An 18266-nucleotide genomic window follows, 5' to 3' on the forward strand; every position below is an offset into this window, starting at 1 on the left:
CCTGTACATTTGTAAAGGCACCATTAATGGTGAACCCTATATTCAGGTTTTTGAGCAACATATTCTGCCAAGTAGACATTGTCTTTTTCAGTTTTTTGGTGACGCAGCAGAGTGTTAAACACGACCCTGTCCCAACTTTTTCTAAATGTGTTAGTGATATGTTGTCTTTGAACTATTTTCAATTAAATATGAGGTTTCAGTGTTCTGCAAATCATCACATCCTGTTTCTATTTACATTTTACACAGTGTCACAACTTTTTTTTGGAAACAAGGTTGTATATAAATTATAACGCTAAGAGGGGCAATGCTACCACCAAATGAGTAGTATACTTGTAAGTTTGATACAAAAAGTACAATTTGCTGCTAATACTGTACTTTTATTTGAGTAAAAATTTTGACTGGGGGACATTAACTGGAGTATTTTGTTGTATTGCTGTTATTACCTTATAGGTCTAATTACTCTACTTGTTCCACCACTGAAGTAAAAAGAAATAAAAATACATACATTTGGCCACCAAACAGGTATCCTCTGTATAGTACCTTATTTCCCTCTGAAGCCTCGAAAATCGACCAAGAAAGTGTTGCACAAGCTATAGAATTTTCTTTTCTGAATGCATTTCTAATATTAAATGAATGTAATTAAAACGGCTATTTAGTGTGCTTAAGTGAAAGTACACTTAACATAAAATATCACATAAATGCTGCCGTAATTGCTTCCATGTGAGTTTTAAGCAGTTTGTTTACTTTCTTGTAAGAAAAAAAAAAAAAAACGTCCCACTTCCTGATGTGAATTACCCGTGATGCCTTGCTGCAGCTATAAATGCTCTTGCGTGCCGCTGTTCACCGCAGATGCTGCTAGAAGGTGTTGTGGTGAAGACAGGCTCATCTCTCCCACGATCAGTCCCACTAAAGACTTTTACCACTAAAAGGCTTTATCTTAATTTACGGATGGTGAACTTTTCTTTGGAGATTTTATTGAATAGTAATTGTTTTAGTTGTCAAAAAGGACCTAAAGACCCGTGTTTCCTCGAAGCTATCATGCTGAACACCGAGGAAAGGTAGGAGGATGCTAATATTCTTCCCAAACATCAAAAAACAGACGTTAGCGGTTGTTTTGGATGTCAGTCGTCCTAACTAGTGAAGTCTGCTCGTCTCAGTTCCAAGTAAACTTCTATAGAGTCGGGCTTGTTAGGATAGTTTCACTTTACTTTCAGCTAACTCGCTAAATAGCAGGAAAACAAATGCGAAAGAGCACTAAGCAGACTGTGTCACAGAGTTAGATGCTGCGCATGGGTTCAGACAGGAGCTGCCAAACGTTGTTCAGCGAAGTTAATCATCCAGAGCGATGCTGAAGTCACGATGTGATGTTTTTCTCTCCGCCTGTGCACCAGAAAATGAGCCTTAAACTCATTATGGCCGTGCAAAGTTGAAGTGAGACAAAGTATTGCTCGTTTTAGTGGTGGCTGTGGTGGGCTGAACCGCTGTTGAAGATCTCCAGATCACCGTTAAAACGCATTTTCTTGTTAAAATCCAAACTATGAAACTTTTTTTCTTGAGTATCATTGCTTCTTCCGGGAACCTGCAAGTTGTTCCTTGTTTCTTCGAATACTGTATGAAATGAGCCTGCAACCACAAATCATTATCACGATTTTCACTATCGATTATTGTATTGAATGACTGAGTAATTGCTTTGTCTGTAAAATAAGAAAGTGGTCGTAAGTAGTAAATGCCTATCAATAGCACACAGAGCTCAGGGTAGCTTCTTCACATTGGCTGCTTTGTCTAAGCAGTAGTCTGACACTTAAAGATATAGAAGTTGTGTTATTTACAAAGATATTAAACTGAGAAAAGTTTCAGATCCGTATGTTGGAGAAGCTGGAAAAGGCAAACGCTAGACGTCTTTACTTGATAAATAAATAGCTTAAGTGATCTATTGATTATCAAAATACTTGGCAACAAATTGGTTCAGCATTAAAGAAATTAATTCAAGCCCTACTGGAATGCAGAAATAATCATTTGATTAATGGATTAGTTGACGGACAGGATCAATTGACATGAACTTAAATGATCAGTTAATGAAGTCATTTATCTTAACTGTGAGGATTAACTTTTTTTTCTGTTTTTATCATTGGAAATTTAATACACATACCATGTATTTATGATGAGGATGAGCGGGGGCATTTTACAGTTGAAAACTTATCAGTGCCTCTGGAAAACAAACTACATAACACTATTTCTAAAGTACCTCAAATGTAAATTTGAGGTACTTTAGATTTGGCATTTCTGCACTGCAATTTCTTTTAGCTTATCAGCCAACATACGCGCTAATATTGGTGCATCTCTGATGACCTAAAGTCATCCGACTTGTCTGCCCAACCCATTTGATAGTTGCTCTGGGAAATTGTGGGTGGCATTTTCACTACTGTCTGACATGTTCTAAACTGAGACATTGATTTAAAAAAAACAAAAACATATATTATAATTAATTGCAGCCCTACTTACAATTTTGCTGAGTGTCGGTTTTGTTTGTGTGTTTTTTTTTTTTTTTTCCAAAGCAGAGTACATACTGTACTGAACATGGTTATGGCATTTCATTGCTAGGCTTTTCCAATTTCTGACCTTTACAGCGTGCATGTGCAATCCAGTAGTGGTTTTGTAGTAATCTTATGCTGCTGTGTTTTATTTTGGACTGGACGTTCATCCTGTTGAATCACTATAGTGGTCCTATAGGAATTTGGTGTTGCTGTGACGGTATTATGTCTTTTTATTATGCAATACTTCTTTCTTACTTAAAAATTGATGGTAAGATAATCCTAAAATGCACAATTTTATGAGCAATTACATGGATAAATTGTACTCTGTATGTTTTTTTTCCTCTTTCTCTGTCCTAAATCAGAGACATAAGCCTTGTTGTTGTCCTCTTTGTGTTTATAATCTGACAATGAGAGAGAGGGAGAGAGGGAGAGGTCCATTGATGCTGTGAGCCAGAGCAGTGACTGTATTAGCTCTCTGACTGTTATAGCCCTGTCAGCTGAAGGCATCAACTGGCCTACATCAGCTTGGTTGCATAACCCCCCTCCCCTTCACTGTTTCACTTCATGCATCAATGAAATGTGTGTGTATGTGTGTGCACATGTGTGTTAGAAAGGATTGGGGGAGTGCATACAGTGAGAAATGGCTGGATTATCTAACCTGAGCTACCTGAGTGTAACTAAGTCCCCCTTTAAGTGACCGAGAGACCGATCTCTCCCGTGGTTGCAGGAAAATTCTCCATCAGAGCGATGTTAAATTTTCCGTATGGCAACCAAAACATGGCAACCAGTATCAGCTGGCGTCTAAAATGGCATCGTCAGCTGTTATCATTGACTGCAGGCGAGGCAGCGATACAAACCTTTAGCGTGCACCTACAAGTGAGCTGCAGACAGGCTTGAAATGAACACATTCCACTGGGAAGAAAACACCCGCGCACTGGCAGAAAGCTTGATGAGGCTCTTCAAACGTGGAAAAGAGGCAGTTTTATAGCTGCAATTTGCAAGATTATTTTATTAACAATGATTTTTTAAAATTTGTATCTGTTTAATTGTTTGATCCATAGAATGTCAGCCAGAGTTGATGTAGACATCAATTAATACAAAACATGATTACAAGTTCTGAAGTGAGAGGATTTGCTGCTTTTGTTTCTGATATCATTGTAAACTTAATATCTTTTGGGTTTGGACTGTTGATGGGACAAAACAAGACATTTGAAGACATCTTGGACATTTCTCACTATTTTCTGAAATTTAGTAGACCAACCGACTTAATGTTTTAATCAAGAAAATAGCTGGTAGACAAAGAATTAGTCACAGCCCTGCCAACAATATTTAGTTTAATATCATAGATGACAAAGGAAACGGGCACTAATCAATTTATCTATTCAGAATGCGACAAAGTGGGAAAATGTGAAATAAAAGTGATTTAATAGAATTATCTCTTCTTTTTTTTGCTGCCAATGTGTGGGCACGGTTTTCCAGTGTGATGTTTATGCTGGCGACACAGACTTGATGCTACCTTTTCACTTTGCTTTTTCTGGAATGAACACAAACAGATGTCATTGTTTTCATTTTCCCTCCAAGTGTTTTTGATTATAGCTTACCAAACTGTGCCTGTACTGACAAAGCCTCTGCTGAATTGAACTATGCAGATGACGGAGTCCACAAACTACAGTCACCCTGTGTTTTGGTTGGGTGTCTCTGTGAGGGGTGTTTTTGAAATTGCCATGCACTCCATATTAGCGCTGCCTGTTTGCACAGTTTTTGGTGGGTCTATTCCTTCCTTCTTTGCTCAACAAACACGTCTGTGTTTTAACAGTTTGGACATGTTCAGTTTTGTGATGCCTGCTTACTTGGATTTTCTGTTTAAAAAACCCGATATTCTCCGGTCCATCCATAATGGCCGTCCCTGTTCAGTAGCAGTGTTGGTTGGTTAGTACACCACTTTGGTCCAGACTGGAATATTTCAGCAGCTGTTAGAGGGATTTCCATTAAATTTTGTACAAATATCATTTCTCAGAGCATGAACAGCAGTGACTGATCACCTGTCTTTTTCTCTAGTGCCACTATGAGGTTGACATTTGTAGTTTTAAATGCTATGTCTCCACAGTTAAGAGATGATTGCCACGACATTATGGTACATACGTTCATGTTCCCCTCAGGATGAATTGTAAGAGCTGAGGATATCCATTGACTGTTCATCTTGCGCCATCGTAAGGGAACTGAATTCGTCTAATGCTCCGGTTTATTACGTGCAGTGATGATACCTGTTCCCATCATCTTATCAACAACATTCTATCAAGCTAAACTACATGTAGGTGGTAAACAGGTCTGCCATTCGCCAACATGTCGGCATGCTGACCTTGGCATTTAGTTCAAAGAGCCACTGTGCCCATGTACAGTGTGTGCCTGCCCAGCCGCGAACAGCCACAGTTTGGCTCCTGAGGTCAGAGCAATGGGTTTTGACAGGGATACGTCCAACCACACTCATGTTTCAGAGCACGTGTGTCTTTCCTGTTTCTGTCTCGACATCTTTTCCGACGCGCTGTTCTGCCAAGCTTCCAGGGGTCAGTGGAGGTCTGAGGACCCTCTGTTTACTTTACTGCATACAGCAATGTGTTGTTTACGTCTCCAAGCTAAATCATCTACGCCACAGGTTTTTTTTTAGAGGGGCCAATAAGCTTGTTTATGTTGATTATCTGTATAATGTTGAGTCTTTTTCCACTTCTAAACTGGTAATTACAGTGTTAGAAGTTGGTTGCGTTTCGTCTTCTCGGAGGACCTACCAGAGCGCTTCCTGTTTTGGTTGAATCGTGCCTGTCTTGGCTGTAAGCCAAACTTCAGCAGCTCAGCGACTGGCCAGCTCGGGTCGTTCATCCCCTGAACCAATTTACCTGAATCAGTTCTCAAAACAACTCGCAGCCCAGGAAGAGCAGACTGGAAGTGGAAGCATCAGAGAGAGAAAAAAAAGTTTCTCTTGCATACACACATGCTTTCTCTCATGCTGGGAGAATCAGACAATGACGCACTTGGCATCTTTGAGTCTCCCTGCGACACACAGATGATTAAATCCTCACCGGCATACTAACACAGTCCCGGTTCGAGAGTGTACTCGGCCTTTACGTTGGTGCACAGAGTCTGCATCACCCAACAAGCTGACCTCCTTTAAAAACATAACCTATATTCTGTTTTTAGGGTGACCTCGCGACCTGTTCGGGGGCTAAAGGCTGCTCTAGCTAGAGTGGCATCATGGTACGGGAGGGCTGCTTGGCGTGTGGCTTAAATGTCAGAGGACGAAAGTGTTGTCTTTCAAAACAAGCTGGCATTTCCATCAAGGACAGGCTCTTGTGTCTGTCTCTGAAAGGGAAGATGGAAAAAGAGAAGCTTGACATCTTGGCAAGTGTGCTTATCTATTCCGCCATCTGCGGCCTAACTGTTGTCCCCGATTCAGTCTGTATTGGTTTTGTTTCTGAGGAATAAATGAAGAGAAAATCCTGGCTGTCTAGGCTGTTTTAATGATGCGCTGCCAGCATTCACCTCATTCTGAACTGCACTGTTTGTAGAGGAGATTCTGGTAGATTTAGTACAGGTTATACCTGCTTGGTGCCGCTGCTGCTTTATGTCTGCTGTTACTGCAACTTTTCATGCCTCTATTTTAGCTTTTTAGTATTTCTTTATAGTATATGTGCTCACAGTAAGTCAGTAGTGGAATGGAACTAAGTACATTACTCAAGTCCTGTACTTAAATACAATTTAAATGCACTCTAAGTATGTCTATGTGTTGCTTTTAATCCACTACATTTCACTATTGAAATATTGTAATATTTTACACACCTATGATTAGTGTATAAAATCTGATGTATTGTTATAAATTAAATTACCCAGAAGTTTAATAAAGTAGTTAGAATTAGCTCATTCTTGAACTGCCAAAAAAGACTATGCTACTTCCACGCTCATGCATCATTAATATTTAAGTGTCATATTATTGTGACATGGACAGGAGCCGTTCTCCTGCATAATGAGTACTTCTGCTCTGAAGGACATTTAGCTAATAATACCTGTGTATGTAACGTGAGATTTTAAATGCATGATTTTAACTTGTAGTTGAGTATTTTTCAATCATGGCTGCAACTTTTTAGGGCTTCAACTAACAATTATTCATATTATTGATTAATCTGCAGATTATTCTCTTGATTATTCAACTAATCATTTGGTCTATAAAACAGCAGAAAACACTGAAAAATGCCCATCATGATATCTTGGAGCACATGGCTAAAACAATGTCAAAATAGCTGTTGATTGAATTTCATCCAGTCAGCTAATTGTTACAGTTCTACTACTTTTACTCAGTAAAGGATCGCTAAAATTAAAAGAAGCAGATAGTGCAGTTACAGAATGGTCAGGGAGAGCAGGAGAGAGTTCACTCAGCGCTTGCTCCAGTTCATATGTTGTCTCTGCATAGTTAAGAATCAAGGACATAATGAAACAGGGAAAGTGAGTTTGCAGTTGCTGCTGTGAAGTGAACTGGCCAAGCATAACAAGCTTTGTTTTCCACTGCACACTTTGGTCCGTAACTATGCAGATCAGGTCGTCAAGGTTACCCGTCTTGTCTGCAGGGAAGCTGTGGCACAGCACCTCCCTCTTATCAGAGATGCATGTAGCTGATGTTTTTTCTGTGGCACATGACTCATACCAATATTCACTCACAAACAGGTCACTCTAGCCGGTACAGCTTCAGACATACGAATGTGCAATGTGTCAGGTTTCAGTGTAGGTGCTGGAATGTCGTGGGAACAAAGTTGGTGCACGCTGGTGTACTTCCTCATCTAGAAGGCCAGAATGAGAATCCCCAGCCCCGATGTCCAGGCCCATCTGGCAGCATCGGGAGGCTGCCATCATGTCTGGTTTGAGACGCACGACTGTAACTCAAAACGGCCAAGTTCCCGAAAGCCTCCTGAGCTATTTGCAGAGGTGTTTACAGATCATGTGCTTGTTTGTGATACATGCCTTCCACTGCATGCACAACACGTCAAGAACTCTGTGCATGCTGTTATATATCATAGGCTTTAATTTTGTCTGTGGTAGGCTTGTCTTAAACATTTTTTTCTTAGGAATCAAAGGACTGAAAGTTGCTAGAAGTAATTCGATAATTATTAGTGTTGGTGATGTTCAAATCACATGCTTGTTGGCTTTGTTCTTTGTTTGTGTATTATGGTTTGATTTTGTTTGAATTGTGGTCCCGGGGTTGGATGAATGCCAAAATCTTTATAAAACCAACCAGACCTGACCAACAGGGCCACTGAGTCTTTAAGGCAGTCAGTGTCCTACTTGTTCGGAATAGAAACGTGTCTGGCAGATTCTTCTGTCTGAAGCAAACATGATAATATTGTTCATAGGAGTTAAGTTGCATAGGAGGAGTTTGTATACTTGTCCCAGGTTACACTCTAATAGGTCCCTGGATAAATTGTTAGAAACCTGCTAATTACATAAAGGGATCCTACAAACGAGCAAACAGTGTAATCATGTTCAATCCCTGTCTATACAGCAGAGGTGGGGCATGTTGCCACAGGTGCTTTAGTTTGCTAATTACAGGAAGATCCTTAATGAAGTTAAAATGAAACTGAGTGAGGCAACAAGCCGAGAGCTTTGCATTAGTAGCAGTGTAGGATTATTCATCATGTGTTTCAGTTTCAGTTCCCTCTAGTTGAGTTGAAGACAGAGTTGTCCTGTAAACAGCCAAACGTTTGGTTTAAATTTGGTGTTTCACACCAAAGTGCATGGTGTAAATCCTTGAGGTCTAACAAATGTGTGGAGCGCATCTCCTTCTTCATTTAACATTTGCATTGTCTACATCCAGGTTACCTCTCTTATCATATCTTTCCCTGCCTTTCGTTTGGTGCATTGCTACGTTTGTTGGTGTGTTATCACTGGCAACTGATGATCACCAGCATTGGGTGAAAGTAATGGCAGGATGTGAAAAACATCGCTATATTGTTTTCCTGGTGGTTAAAAACACCAAAGGGTACCTTTAAGTGCAATTCATCTTTTTAAATGTCCTGATACAGCTGAAACAGAGGCTCCTGCCTTGAACCACTTCCTTTAAATTAGCCTGGACAGATCACTTCATAGACTTTAACCTGGATTTGATCACTGGATGGATGCTGAAAGCAGCCAACACTAACAGTGTCCATAAAGTTTAGTTTGCCAAGCTTGCAGCTGGTAGTTATGTGTCACAATGAGCGCAGCTCTTCATTCATAGTAAATTTCTCCATTGTGAGATTAATAAAGTCTTATCTATCTATTCAAGCTAGTCAATGAAAACTAGGACCTTGAGCAAGTACAGGACCGATTTAGTGTGATAATGTGAAACACTAACTTTCATCTCTCTCCTTTCAGTTCCTGGTTAGCGGGGTCTCGGCTGCCCTGCTCCATCCCTCAGTCTCCGGGGCCTCTGTGGTGCTCCTGATGCCCCTCACCCACAACTGAAGATCCCGGGTGGGCGAGGGACTGTCAGGGATCATTCTCTCGGCGTGCTACTACACAAGGTGACAGCCCTCGACTTCACACAACAACACAGAGAGCTGTAGTTCAACATTTGGAAAGCTTCCGGTGACATCTGCACAATGCAAAGTGCTGCACACCATAAAACCGTAGAAAAGTGTAAACATGAAACTGAGTTGTGATGATGCTTTGATTGGTGAGTTAAACGGCAAACCAGTCAATCATCAGTCAAACTTTATTTATATAGCACTTTTCATCCATTTAAAATGCAACACAAAGTGCTTCACAAAATAAAAGAATACAACAGCAGAAAGAATAAAAGCATAGTATGACAGACAATATCCCACTCCCAGATATATACACACATGTGCTCACACACACACACACAAACACACACAAACACACACACACACACACACACACACACACACACACACACACACACACGGTGCTGAGATATGACAGGGCACTGAGGAACCATGTGAGGAAACACCTATGGGAGCCATCCACACTGGGAAGCGCCACAGCCTGCGGCCACCGGGAGCGCCGCCACAGAGACCACCCCGACGCCGATGGACAGGGGCAGACTCTGCACTTAATGCAGAGCCACCCAAGTCCCTCGGGCCCAGGCGGCCTCCAGGGCAACGCCCCCCGTGGGCAGACCGGGCATACATCCCAGTGTGGAGGCCCCCCATGAGGAAACACTGAAGTTAAAAACTTAAAGACTAAAAAAAAAAAAAAAAAGATAAAAGCAGGTATAATGCACAAAAGTTAAAATATTTAAGAAAGTTAAAAATGTAGAGATAAAATAGACAAATAGATACATAATAAATAATAGTAATAAGATTTTAAGATCTAGTAGTGATAAAGTGCATAACTAAGAACAAGTCATAATAAATATTAGAAATAAAAATAACATAATAGAAGAATTAAAAGTTTAAAAGAGATCAGTTAAAAGCCAAACTAAAAAAGTGAGTCTTGAGCCTCCTTTTAAAAACATCAACAGTCTCTGCACAAAGTCAACAGCAAAGTCAACCCATGATTAAGAGCAAAAACTGTGGCTTGGAAATGCGATGTATTTCTATTTAAACTGGGACTTCAAATGTTATTAAAAGAGAGTTGGATGATATAAGTCTTTGTCCCAGACTGGTATTTTAAAAAGGTTTTATTTTGAGATAACAAATGATGAAAAATAAAGCGGCCACGTGTCGTTCTTTTTTTGCTGTAAGCACTTTAGGTAATAACTGTGTTAAGTGCTTCATCCGTCAGCGACCACTCTGACTCATTAAACACACTAAACACCTGCTAATGAGTTGTAGCCTCATTCTGCAAAGTTACTTTTTTTTTCCTTTAATCTTAAAAATCCTTTAATCTGTGTCCCACTCATCATCTGCACCTGCAGTGGATTCACTGCATGACGTCCTTCATTCACCTAGTTTCCTGTTGGCGGGCTCAAGTCTTATGATAAGAGTCTGTTCACATAGCTCTTAAAGAGCATTAGAAAGTCACCTAATATTTTCTGTTAAATTTCTGTATTTCGGAAATTTCTACACACAAAACACTGTGTCCTGTCGCCTGCGTGCACGTGTGTCATGTTGTACCCCAGACATGTGACTGTCCTCGGGGATTAGAGATTTAGGATCAGCCAGATCAGTCACAACTGCCATATTAACATCCTCATCTGTCCTCAGCGAGCAAAAAAAAAACCCTGTAACTTCACGGCTTTATCAGATTTGGTAACCAAATATGAACTCTTGCTTAGATTAAATTCAGGACATCTTTATTGTCCCCAGAGGGCAGTTGTGGTGTAGCATAAAAAACATGGGAGAAATGTTCTGTACAAGAAACACTGGCTTTTATTTTCTTTTAGACAGTGAAGTTATGCACACAATTTGACTTGATTTACAGGTCTGCTTTTCAGTATTTCTGCATTTGTACACAACAGTTGCATCTATGACAAATCAGACCCAGTAAATACAAACATTTGGCAGCAATCAAATCACCACAGTGATTAGACAACTACTGATGCCTGAACTGCAGCTTAGTAAAATAATGTACCAAAAAAACAGGCGACACATATAAACTTTATCACTGCTGCCGCATGCTGTCAGTATAAAAGTATATGCCCGACAAAATAAGAGCATAAGCTCAGTAAGCTGATAAAGGTAGAAGTGGTCAAACCACACATCAGTTATAGTTCAAGATTTGCCTGCTGCAGACATGACGCTGCTTCTTCAGGATAGCAACACGACCACGACCGCTTCCTCATTTCACACAAGAGCTGCTCTCACAATACAAGGCTTTAATTCTGTGTTGTCTGGGTTTTAAAGTTTAAAGTGCTCAGTTAACCTGCTGTCTCTTCCTAGTTGGTTTTCTAGTGTCTTGATCTTTTAACACACTACACAAGACTAAAAAAGATAAAATGCCAAGCTCTTGTTCAGAAGTCAGACTTTTCCAGTATGTTTGTGAGCAGAGTTCAAATTTATGTTGTAAGATTATGGCCCTTAATGGATCCTCAGGTGCTAAAGCTTTAACATCAACCTAACCATTAATGCTGTATATACGATAAATTAAATCTCTTTTTCATTTTTTCTTATCCAGGATGAGAAGTTAACAGTGACACAGGCAACTCCAGTGAGTGGGAACCCCTCTTTTCTGCACTTCCACTACCAGCTGAGTGAGCGCCGCTCGGCCTTCTGGGATACGGCTCTATCGGCTGACAGCCTCTTCCTGGAGATCCCTGCCGGGCCGCTGGTGGAGGGAAGCAAGGAGGGGTAAGGACCTGTACACATAAAAAATGACTCTGCAACAAAACAGTTTATTTACAGTGACGTCTCAACAGGATACCTTTTTCTAAATTAATACCCCTCCAAAAATCTATCTTTTTATTTTTTTGTCAAGTATTTTATAATATTCTATCAGATAGTCCTGGCTTGAGTATAAGATAAGTTTGACAGAAATAAACCCTTGCTTATGTTAACATTAATTGTTTTCCCACCGTATCCGAAATAAACTGTGTTGAAATAGAAATAAGCCTGTCAAGTCCTGTCCGACAGAGCAATTAGTGGAAGCCGTATGGGTCTAACTTGTACGTGAGAGGCTGTTATCATGTTTAAAGGCTATCAGTGCACCCTAAGCTGAAATGGAGGCTATTAAGTTTCTGTTTTCATTGCCTGTCTCTGGCTGTAATCGATGCTCGGACAGAGTAACCTTGCCTGCCATGGGCACAGAGCCAGTCGTCTGGGCAGCCAGCTTTGCAGCTGCTGCTGCATTATTATGTAAAGTTGCAGTGCTTATGTAAAAAAAAAAATCTTTGTGCGTCATCACCTCTCCCCTCGTTCACCGGCCCTCTCTCTGTGCTCACGTCGCCAGGCTGACTGCTCTGCTCGAGTTTGCAGAAGAGAAGCTCAAAGTTAACTATGTGTTCCTGTGGTTCCGTAAAGCCAGAGAGGATCGATGTAAGTACGCTCATGTTCGTAACCTTTGTGTACTGATTTGAAAATATGACTACCTTTTAACTGGGTACCCAGTCAATAGTAATGCATTTTTCTCAATGTGTAGTGTGTGTACATGGCTGGATTAACTAGTTCTGGGGCCCCGGGGCAAAACTTTGTTGTCTGTTGTCTGAGCAGGCCTCTGAAGCAGAGCTAGCCAGTATTAACAGCTCTCTCAAAAGCTGAAAAATGCACCTTTGTGCTTCAGCACTTAACATATTGTCTGCTGTTTGTCTAATCTACGGCACAAAGTGAAACATAAAAACAGCGATTTGTGGTTTTAGGGGGAGTTGTGTGAGCGAACTTTTCTTGATGAACACTTTGTCTGCAGCTGCAGAGGGGGTTGCTGTGGCCGGCTGGTTTAGGGGTCTGTACAGACACAGTTATGTGTAACATTACTGTGACTAAGCTCATTACTGAGACTAAGCTCAATGCTCCCAGCAGACTAAAAGATGGAGCATATTATGAAACATATTCCAAAACAAGCTCACTGACAGCATATTCTAAAACCCAGTTCAATTTTCCCTTTGAACCTGAGACTTCAGACGACACCAATAGCACCTCTGACTCTCCTGGTTTCCTCCCCAGTGTCAATCATCAAGACGTTCCACTACATGGGCTTTGAGATGGTGAAGCCAGGCAACCCCATGGTACCAGCCCGGCCCGATCTGGCCTTCATGGTTTACTCTCTGGACAACAGCAGCTCAGATGAGGATTGACTGCCACACCATCTCCTTACACCTCCCTCTCCCACCCTGACCCACCTCCCTTCCCTCCCTCCCCATAGAAAAACACGCCTTCTGCCCGATTTTCTTCAGGTCTCGCTCTGACAAACTCCTCCTCTCCCTCAGACATCCTTCATCACTGACTGGGAGGTGTCACCTTTTCTTTTTTTTTTTAATAGACTTGTGATTTAAGGGGGCGTTTGGGAGTGGTAGGATTTCCATGTGACGCAGACACCCCTGCCTCCCCCTTTTCCCTTCCCCCTCCGAGGATAACTGCAGCTCGGAGAAACAGGGAGCGGCGTTGCTTGAACTAAGTCATCACATGCATCGTGGGATTTTTTTCTATTTCCCTGCTTAGTGGTTCCTCCCTTGGCCACATTATTGGTTTGTGCCGCCATCGGCGAGATAAACAACTGCTGACATTCAGGAGAAGGTGGTGTTTTACATTAAAATTCAGCATATCTCTCCTCTGACAGCTTCCACCTTTTCTAAGGAAAGAGACTTTGGTTTGTCTTTGTGTGCTGTATACCATGCAAACGGTGTTTGTAGGGCTAAAAAGAGGGAATTATGGGTTTTGTATAGTCAATAAAATGTTTTTTTTGCTTAATATAGATGGGTTAAAGCCTGATGTGTTACATTTAACATTAAAGCACATGTAAACATTTCTTTACACTTCTTCCTGATATATGTTAAGGCATCATTCCAGCTCATCACGTGCTCTGGGTTTCTTTCCTTTTTTTTTTTTCTCTCATCAGCCCAAAACAGTCTTGCCACAAATGTGGAAATATCCTGTTAGTCTCTCCAGACGTGTCAAAGCTAAGAAGCAGCCTGCGTGTTGAATGTCGCAACAGGGAAGCCGCCAGCTCGCCGAGGCAAACACCTTCTCTCCTCGTCCTGCTCTGAGCAGTTATCAGCCCGTCAAGCTGACGGGGTGAGTTTTTAACGATCTGGAGGGGACAGGGCTCGCTTGACGCGTCACACGCGGAAACAAACACGCGGTTTATGTTTTTCAAAGGTCATAAGCTGAATAGTTGTTGGTGTAAGATGGTCGGGTTTAAAAAAAGAAGCTCCACTTACTGTTACTTTGCATTAAAATGTGCACACGACGTCTGGATGGAGTGAAGCTTTAAGCCCCAGTTTGTGCCTCAAAAGTGTTGCCGCTACACTCAAGTCCAGCTAAGCGTCTGTTAAAAATAAACAACTGGCAATCATTGAACACCCGAATGTTGTTTAACAAGACATTAATCTTTAACCTGTCTCTTAAGTTGTGGCTAAATTTTCTACCCAAGTTGCTGGAAATGATTGTCTGAGCTTGTTCTGTATAACACAAGATTATTTTGTATAAAAATATAAAATGCTCAAATTTCATTGCAGACAAACTGATACTGATACAGAAAAGTGCAACTTTTCATACAGCAAACTATTTTTTTTTTATCCAGATGGTTCTGGAAATATCTTTAGAACAGTGTTAAGTTTTGTTCAACAACCTTCTGGGTATTTCAGAGATCACAGAAATATCCTGTGACTTGACAGACTGGGGCTAGTGAAGCTTCGTTCAGCCCTGTAGAGTCCTCAGTGGTGCTACTATCCCGCACCAGCTGAAAGCTCGACGGCAACGAGGCTCTTTGTGCCTAAAGAGGAGAGTGCAATGTCAATATTTTTTACTTTTGAGTCTTATTGAGGAATGTGTCCATTTTCCATATTCAGTCGCACGCAGATCCAGATCCAGACCCATGCTGTGTGAGGAAATGATCTCATTGTCGGGGTACAACAGGAGCACTTCAGGTGATTACTGTATATGCAATTAGAGTAAAAACACAGGGGGAGTCCTGTGCAGGTTTTTTTGTGGTTTTTAGTACTCTGAACAAAACGCCAAAGAGTCCATTCTGTCTGTAACATGCTGTCCATTGAAATCATCTTGCTTTCAAAATTCAGCTCATTTAAACCTGATATGTAAAGAAACATTAATCTACATTCCCCATGTCAGCCATACTACCTGTAACACGTCAGAGAAACATGATAGTCTGTTCCAGAGTGGTGTTGGGATGGGGTGGGGGCCTTTTTCTTCTGCATGTGTTCAGATCACGAGTCTTCGTTGCTACTGATTGAGCCCTGACTATAAGCTGTTAGGAAATGTCAATATATGAATTTTCTCAGAGGTATATTTTTATGTATGTATATTTCTCTAATGTTTACTGTCATAGTTTAGGGATTTATTTTTTGTTCTCAGTGATATGCAGTACTTAGCAACCATTCAATGACAATCCACACTTGTATACTCTGGAAATTTTTGTCTTGGGGAAAAACAATAAAACTTGTTATCTAAATAAGAGTTTTCTGGGGGTTTTTCTTGATGGGTTTGGTTTTAGGGTATGCATGCACGTGTATGGTTGTCACATGTTTTCTTGCCACGGGGCATAATTAAACTTGTTTGGTGTTTTTCAAGACGGCAGCTTTTGAGTTTATTTTTGAAGCAAGAAGAGTTGTACTACAGCAAACATGCAGAGACATCAACACAGGAAGCGAGCCAAGCTTATAAAACTGAGAAACCATATTTAAAATAACTACAATTATACTAGCAGGACACCATGGAGGCCGAATTAAGACTGATAAGATAAAGAGTTTTACTAGAGGAGCAATGATGAGGCTGATTGAGGAAATAACTGTTTCTTGTTTTCAGCTGCAGTAGCTGTAGGAAGCCGTTTTACCCGATCACTGACTCACAGGCGTTAATCTCCAACCAGCTCAGCTCACAGCACATTACAGCTCACCGCTGGCCTCTCGCCAAGGACTGCAACCTCCCAAGTCAGTTGATCAAAAGATCTATTTTCAGTGACCGGGCCAGGGTGGACTCAGCTGCGCTATATCGGCGTCTCTAATACAGCAGCAACCTGCTTTAAGACCTGTGTTGTCTCCTCCTGAAGGGGAAAAGCCATTCAGTCTGAGCGTTAACCTGCGCTGGACGAAACACATCACCAGAACAGACAAGAATGCTACAGAAAACACTTCATCACGCAGAGAGCACACTGAAGGTGCCCTGCAGGTTTCTTGTGCAACTTTGCACACAGCCGCCACAGAAAAGTGTGAAACCAGCATGCATGAGCACAACACAAACACAATGGGGACTCTCTCAGAAAGATGTTGATGCATAGAGCTACTAATGGTCAAAAACTGTCTTTTATGATTTCTTGTGTTTCCTGAAATGTTGCATTTTCTGTTTGATTATTGTTTTCTAAAATATTGCCATTCTGTCTATCTTTATAATGTGTTTCGTCCAGTGTTACTGTGTTTTTAACTTCAGGGCCACCGTGTATCTCTAATTCTGAGTGTCAGCTATCAATGCGGGGCCTTGTCATTAACAACAAAAGAAGAAAACGCTTCAAAAGCCACAAATAAACCTCGGCACATCAAGGCAGTCTGGGAAATTCCTTGTTGGTGTTTATATTTGACCACTAGGGGTGCTACAAACACTTGTCACCCATAAAATGTGTCTCTGGGCCCCTGTAAAGTGCTGCTGTTTGGGGCCTTATGTGCTTCTGCTTACATCAAGCCATCATTTCACAACAGTGCACAAAAAATGTGAAGTCAGGCATTCAAGCCGTGTCGCTAATCTCCTGGAGTAAAGAAAGCCCAGATATTCCCTCCTGCCCTTAATCTTATGTTGACTTTATATAAACTCACCTCAGATTGAGGCTGAGGAGAGCGTTACCACACCAGCAGCACTCACAGCACGGCATTTCTCAGAAACTGCCTATGTATGTCCTGGCATCAGTTTCCAGCATCCGTTTAGCAGAGTTAAAACCAGCCCGTCCATAGCTAATCCCCTCTAAAGAGACTTACGCTGCTGCAGACCTCGCCGCAGCCCGGAGAGCAGATCAGATGTGATGTGCTCGGATGAAAACCTGATTTTCTGTGTGGCGTTCTGACATAAGTACTGCTGACAAAATAATCTCACCACAAAGTCCATTTAGTAGCTGTTCTAGAGCTTTCCATCATGTTACATGGTCTTTTTCAGCAGATGGAGATGGTCACTATTTTTCTGAGTCTTTTAGACTTGAAGACTGAAAAGTGAGATTCAGAGTTTATTCTTGACCCGAACACATCAGCTGACAGTTTGCCCAGTTGTCAGTGAACTGCAGATGGACAAACATAGTCTTTCTGAGCATTTTAAGATCCTCCTGTGCAAGTTAACTGAACATTAAGTCTCACCATGAGGTCCATTTAGCAGAGGAGCTTTTGGTTATATCACATGATCGTGCACGATGGATTTGTAGAGCGTCCTTTTGCTGAAAACAGCTGCCCGCTGCACCGGAAAGCAGCGATAAGAGAAGTGAGAGTGAACCAAAAGTTGTGGGCTGAACAGCTGAACAATGAGCCGAAACTCACAGCTAATTATAAATCACTGTGAAGCCGAGGGGAGCTGCAGATGCAGGTGATGAGTCTCGTAGGTTCATCACTACGGCCCCTTTCAGTCATTTGATAAACGATAATAAAAATATTGATTATAGCCACTTGTTATTGCCAGTGAGATTATTGACACAACTGTCCTGACTGTCTCTGTAATGATCCTGACTGAGCTGAAAACACTGAAGATAAACTTCCTGTTGTACAAACACTGGAAAACACCCAGCATCCTCACTCAAACAAAGGTGAGCACGTATCCTTGTGCAACCACCTTCAATTTCATAACCTTTAAACTATGCATTACACAATTCATGCAGAATACATTACGACCATCTGCTCCGTCTTAAACGGACTGAGCACACACATTTAGCTCTAATCCCGTACTCATTTCAACCGTAAAGCCACATAGATCAGAAAAGTAACGGAAGGGATAAATAACTTTTAAACACCGGAAATCGACTGAAAGAGACTCTTGCCAAGTTTAGTTCAATCACTTCACGGTTTAAAAGTATCACATCATGCTTGTTTTGACTATGAATAAACAACATTTTGCTCTTTTTATGGCCAGACCCTACAGTATTTACAGTAAAAACAACTCAGTAACACAAAAA

General features: G+C 41.2%; 1 protein-coding gene across 1 annotated transcript; it reads left to right on the forward strand.

The window, feature by feature from the left end:
- The first annotated feature begins 860 nt into the window (after nucleotides 1–860).
- On the forward strand, nucleotides 861–15583 carry oaz2a (ornithine decarboxylase antizyme 2a). Its single transcript, XM_041939703.1, is given in 6 exon segments — nucleotides 861–1058; nucleotides 8928–8994; nucleotides 8996–9076; nucleotides 11634–11806; nucleotides 12405–12490; nucleotides 13115–15583. Coding segments are annotated over 6 exon segments (648 nt in total). The 5' UTR covers nucleotides 861–948; the 3' UTR covers nucleotides 13246–15583.
- Nucleotides 15584–18266: the final 2683 nt, after the last annotated feature.

The sequence above is a fragment of the Chelmon rostratus genome, chromosome 6 (assembly GCF_017976325.1).
Source record: "Chelmon rostratus isolate fCheRos1 chromosome 6, fCheRos1.pri, whole genome shotgun sequence".
Lineage (NCBI taxonomy): Eukaryota > Metazoa > Chordata > Actinopteri > Chaetodontiformes > Chaetodontidae > Chelmon > Chelmon rostratus.